Genomic DNA, 5,897 nt, shown 5'->3' with positions numbered 1-5,897 from the left:
GATTCTGACTCATTAGTTATCTGCTCACTAAAAGATATGGGTCATCCATCCATCCATCCATCCATCCATCCATCCATCCATCCATCCATCCATCTCTTCCTGATCGGGGTTGAAACATGCTTGGTTGCTTATCCACCCTGACAGCTGCAGCTGACCATCAGGACACAGACAGAATTTTTTTCTTTTTAACCTGAGAATTAATTAGAATTAAACTCTGGATTTAGGATTTTAGGCAAAGTTTCTCCATTTCCCAGCATGTCTTTCTAACAAGAGAACAAAACCTTGAATATTTCATCCCAGTCATCTCAACATATGTTTCCTTAAAAACAGCGCACAAGTACAATGACATCAAAATACATAAATSTGAGAAACCTCACCAGCTGTAGGGAAAAAGATTACCTCAAACGTGTGATGAAAGGCTCCATAGTCAACGTCAAAGAAGCCCTCTGCCAGCGACATCATGGGGCTGAACCTGTGACCCCACAACACCTCCTCTGCCAGGTAGGAGCTCCTCGCCTGACACGTCATCCCTGCATGCAAACAAACAAACAAACAAACAAAACAAGTGCATGACAACCTTCTAACAAACACAAAGAAATAAACAGGTACATTAGTCTGAGGTGCAGGTTTCATTTTTCCAAAACGGTGATAGAAAAGCTCTGCAGAGGAGTTTAAACCTCGGCTGAAGCTCTCCGACTGAAGAAATCAATATTTAGAGTAGGCAGAGAGGCCATCCGTTTGTTTCTCCGCTGCTCAAACAACGCTCCTCTCACCTGTAGCCTCCACCATTCCTTCTAGAATGACCACGATCTCAAAGTCCTCCTTCTCCAGCTGGGCCTGCGACATGTCCCAGAATGCTGAGCGCGTGTCGATTTCGTGAGAGATCACCAACGGAGAGACCAGAAAGAGGCGGTCRTCGCCGGTCTCGAAGCCAACGCTGATGTCTGTTTGGTCCAGAGGGATGAACTCGCCTGGAGGAGACCATAAAGGTGAAAAGGACTCTCTCGGGTCACGTGTCCACCACATCAAAATGAGGATTAAGTAAAATTTGATCAAAATGACCTAATCATATTTTCAGATTACTGGCTTTAAAAGCTACATTTTGATACTTAGATCATCCTGATATCATTAGTAGATCCATATATCTGCCTATTTCTCCACACACAACTTTTATGCTTAATCCTCGTTTCGATGCGATGGGTCACATACGTTAGATTAAATTCTGTTGATRGCAGTTTAAAAATAAAGGAATTGTCACCTTCCTGAGTCTGCTTGGATTTGATGAGTTTGGCCCTCATGTTGGCCCCCACGATGTGGGAGCTCCGAAGGTCTCCCACCCTGAACATCAGGCAGAGCTTGTCGTCTCTCAGGGAGATGACGGCGTGTTTGGAGAACACCAGCGTCTCGGCTCGCTTGTTGGGCTGCGAGATCTTCACGAACATGCAGCCAACCTAGAATTTAAAAAAACCCACACACACACACATAGGCTAGTGTTGTGTGGAGGAGCTGGGGACATTTGCATCGGCCGTAAAAGCAGAGAATTGCTGGGAATTTTAAAGCACCCCCTGTTCAGAGTTCCTAATTACCAACTGAACGGTAAAATGATGCTGACGCAGGCCGTACATCTGGAGCACATTCATTGTGGCTGCTGAATACAAACTAAGCTTCATGTCTCAATAGAGCTATTTCTGGCTTTTAAAGCAGTGAGTAGTGACACGTGAATTAACCTCAAACAGATTTTTTTAAATAAGCTCAGTAAAGCATCCCACGTGTCCATTTCTTATAAATATGGTGAGTTTCTGTGGCAAATACAGAAACTGAATTCATACTCATTCAAATCAGCTCTTTTAAAATCACTTGTCTATGTYGCATGAAAAATATCAGCTGTTTTCTGCTGTTTCTTCTGGAGGAAAACTTGTATTCAGTTCAGCTCAAACAGTAGAACTCATTTTAATAAATCAAAGAAAGTATTACATGTTTTAAAAAATGAATCGTTTTTAGATTTACTTAAAAAAATWAACCTGCTGACGATTACTTTTTACAATTAAACAGATCAATTGAAATTGCATAAACTTTCTATTTTCTCCATGACATCATACTTCATGCCAAAGCATCTGTACACCTTTCAAACAGGGGCGGAGCTACACTTTTTACAAGGGGGATGCACCAGGGTGGCCAAGGTGTTATCTAGGGGGGACATATATAAAAATAGAGAAAACTACCTGCTATAATTCAGCCATTTTGAGACCAACTGATTTTAAATTTGTTGTGGCGTARCCTAGAATGGTTCTTAATTTAAGCTAACCGCTAATGCTAACTTTAAAAAGGACTATGATTCAATTATTAAACATAATGCTGAAAGTTTACATAGTAGTAGCCAGCAATAATTAACAAAATCTGAATTTAAATAAAAAAACAAGATCCAAAGCTAATTTAAAATTGTAATACCTCAGCCATKTTTTTAAATACTGAGCTGAGATATGGTAAGATGGTAGCTAATAGCCTTCTCTATGTCRTTTTTAAATCTCAATTTTAAGCTTTTAGAGATATTAAACTGAAATTTAGTGCTGAGTAGCTGAGAGTGACGCCTAACGGAGTCTAAAAATCAAATAAAAGAATCCAAAATGTCCATCAAAGTTATATTCAAATGGCTACAAATCAGCGATTTTTATACATATTGAGCTGAAATTTTTATAACAGATATTTTCTTTGTTTTAGTTCTAATGGACCACCTTTTATCACCCCCACTTGTCAATCATTTGGGGGTGGTACCTGGGGTGGCCAATCAGGTGCCAGGGTTACACTTGCCACCCTGGCCACCCCTCTAGCTCTGCCCCTGCTTTTAAATGAAAAGTCCTTTAAAGCTTAAAAACAAAACCTGCTGCTGTGAAAGTTTACCTGACTGCGACTTTTAAGACTGCAGAAGTTAAATTCAGAACATCAGCTCAAATCAACAACTCCCTGCTGACATCTTTCAGTCTCTGAAGTAGCCATGTACTCGTCTGTCGAARTGATCTAAACTCAAATGTGAGGTCATCTGTTCGACAGCTAAAGCTGGGCTCAAACTGGGTCAAACACAGGCAGCAAATCTTCAACAGAACGGCTGAAAAAAAGAAGAGAACCGAGATGCTGAAATGACCCAGTTGAAATACTGAAGCAGGACCATAAGAATGTAAATGAACACCTGTAAACCTGAAGAAACTAAACAACATTGTAAAGAAAAGTGGACCAAACCTACTTTACACTGATGTTAAAGAGGGGGTAATATGCAAAATGTACTTTTATGAGCTCTCTATTTTTATAATGTTATTCTTTCATAAAAAAAAACACATCCAGAGTGTTGCTTTGACTCATTCATTCATGTCGGAGAAATCCTTGAATCTCCTATGTGGAGCTGCCTAAACAAAGCTCCGCCCATTTGTACAAAGCTCCTCCCTGACAGTGCTGAAGTGGGAGTGTCAAAAATGGTAGGAAGTTCTTTTAGGTTGTTAGGTTAGGTTGTTTTTGATAAAAACAGCATTTTCTTAACAACTGAAGGCAACAGTTACTTGATTGTAGTAGAACTGAACCATGTGCCMGGAAAATACATAATCCACCCTCAATTTAAAGAAAAACTGAGCCAAAAATCCCACTGTTGYTCAGTTAACAATTATAATCATTTGAACTGCTTTGAATTTTATTAGTTTTGACTGACAGAAAACAGCTACTTTAGGTTCTTACTGCCAAAGATAAATCTGAGATGAACCAAATGGACTCAGTTTTCCACTCATTTGACTTGTTTTTTTTTTATAAAACAAATAATAAAATGGTGTATTAGATGTTGTTCATGTTGTGTTTTTAGCTGGTGTTCTGCTTCAGCGAGTTTTAACGACTCATATTCAACTTTTCCAACCAATCAGTCAAAACTCAACGTTCACTCTGCATGTTTGCAGCAAATGACATTTCTCCATTTTTTTAAATAATTTTTTTTGTCCACCTCCCAGTTTATTTTCCCGCCAGCACTCTCTGCTCACCATGAAGGCGTTGACCATCGATCCCAGTATAGCTTGCAGCAGCAGCAGCATGGTGCCCACCGGGCACTGGTCGGTGATGACGCGGTGTCCGTAGCCGATCGTCGTCTCCGTCTCGATGGAGAAGAGGAAGGCCGAAATGAAACCATTGACATTGTTGACACACGGTGTCCAGTCTTTATCATTCAGGTGGTCCAGATCACCCCTTAGGGAGGGAAAAAAAGGAAGAAGAGAATGTGTGGAAAATGGAAGAATAGGTAGGCGGGGGGAGGTGGTAACGTGGGTGTCAAAGCCGAAACAACACACACGGGGAGTGAGAGGAGTTTTATTTTTAGACCATATGTGAGGAATTATAATTGTGGCGACTCATCTCTTCTTTCAGGTTGTCTAAGTAACAAAATAAATCATGCGCAGATTTATCCATGGTGATTAATCCGTCACTTTTTCCACCACGCTGCAAAAATCCACTGCCTTTTTCATCCCATCTTCCCAGTTCATCATCAGGATATTTCAGCCTGCTGTTGAGAATCTGCAGCTTTCTGTCAAATACACAAGCGAACGCCCCTCATTACCACGGCTCCAGATGGAGAGGAAGAACTAATTAATGAACGTGGTCTAAAGTACTATATACCATCTTTGACTTTTATTGAACCGTGCWGGTGACCAAAGAACTAAAGCAACACTCAAAGTGCTCTGGCACACTTTAAAAACGGTCTGCATCTGATATAAAAAGGTCATAATTCTTCAAGCAGACCATGTTAGATAATTACATCAAGAGAAGAGGGACCCTGCCATGATGAAACACAGGGTAATATTTATACTGCTTGGCCATCTCTTTTTTTCTGAGCTACTTCAAAGCAAATGTATAAAAATGTAAACCTAATTTGTGATGATTAAATAAGTTGTTTGACATTTTAGAAAATATTATTTTTTCTCKTGAGAGCTTCATAAAAACTATTATAAGGGTGTGTTCACACAAGGAAAGTCCTTTGGTCCGCTTGTTTGGTCTGATTTTATGTTTTTCTTTTGGTGTGGTTCGCATTCACACTGTGCTTTTTGCAAGTGGATTATAATTTATAAACAACGCCACGCAGGTGACGGTCATTGTTCTCATTGGACAGAAATGATGGGGGCGGGGCAGAGCACAGATCAGGAAATAAAGATGCCGTTAATACAACTATTAAGAATATCAAGAGCAGTTTATTCAAAAGGTGGTTTCTCAATGACGTAATTATAATTTTGGGATGGCGTTGGCAAATGTGTGCCGCAACCTAAAGAAGACGAGATGCTATGCATGCCCTGACCCATGACGGCTCATTGTTTGTAGTGTTGTGTTAGCATTAGCAACAGATGGCTAATCRTTTCCATGATGCTTAGCAATGGTGGCTCGTGAAGTCCAAAAAGACACGTTTCCTGTAGGTGGTTCGGTTCGAGGCCGGTCTGTATTCACAACAGAAGTGAACCACAACAGAGATCATTTGGAAGCAGACAAAGACCACTTCAGAAATGGGTCTCGGTCCAGTTGTTTGAGCCACACCAGGGTTCACATGAGTGTATTCACACCTGCATAAAAGATCCAGACCAATGAGGGGAAATGAGCAAACCAAATGTGTCGGTAAGAAAACACCCTCTAACTACTAAAAATGGTGATCCAGGCCATGGASAGGCATCTTGTCTTGAAGACTTTGATCTTTTAACATGTCTTACTTGTGGTTTTGCATTCAGTTTTTGAACAATTTGCTCCAAAACCATTGAAACAACAAGACCCAGAGCAAAAACTGTTGATTGTTTTGGTTCAATTTAATTTTCTCACAAAACTGATTGAAGTAAACTACGACAGAGTATTAGGGCCACACAACAAGATTTATTATTATTATTATTATTATT

The 5,897-nt window shown here is 40.1% G+C and overlaps 1 protein-coding gene across 1 annotated transcript in view; it reads right to left on the bottom strand.

Moving 5' to 3' along the window:
- The window catches only part of kcnj9 (potassium inwardly rectifying channel subfamily J member 9), a gene marked incomplete at its 5' end in the record, with an annotated part of 12,726 nt that overhangs the window by 2,097 nt on the left and 4,732 nt on the right, over positions 1-5,897 (bottom strand). Inside the window, 4 exon segments of the mRNA XM_014013062.1 lie at positions 400-530; positions 774-971; positions 1,259-1,451; positions 4,014-4,215. Coding sequence (XP_013868516.1) covers positions 400-530; positions 774-971; positions 1,259-1,451; positions 4,014-4,215 — 724 coding nt within the window.

Source organism: Austrofundulus limnaeus, unplaced genomic scaffold, assembly GCF_001266775.1.
Source record: "Austrofundulus limnaeus strain Quisiro unplaced genomic scaffold, Austrofundulus_limnaeus-1.0 Scaffold97, whole genome shotgun sequence".
Taxonomy (NCBI): domain Eukaryota; kingdom Metazoa; phylum Chordata; class Actinopteri; order Cyprinodontiformes; family Rivulidae; genus Austrofundulus; species Austrofundulus limnaeus.
This window is presented reverse-complemented; position numbering and strand designations above follow the sequence as displayed.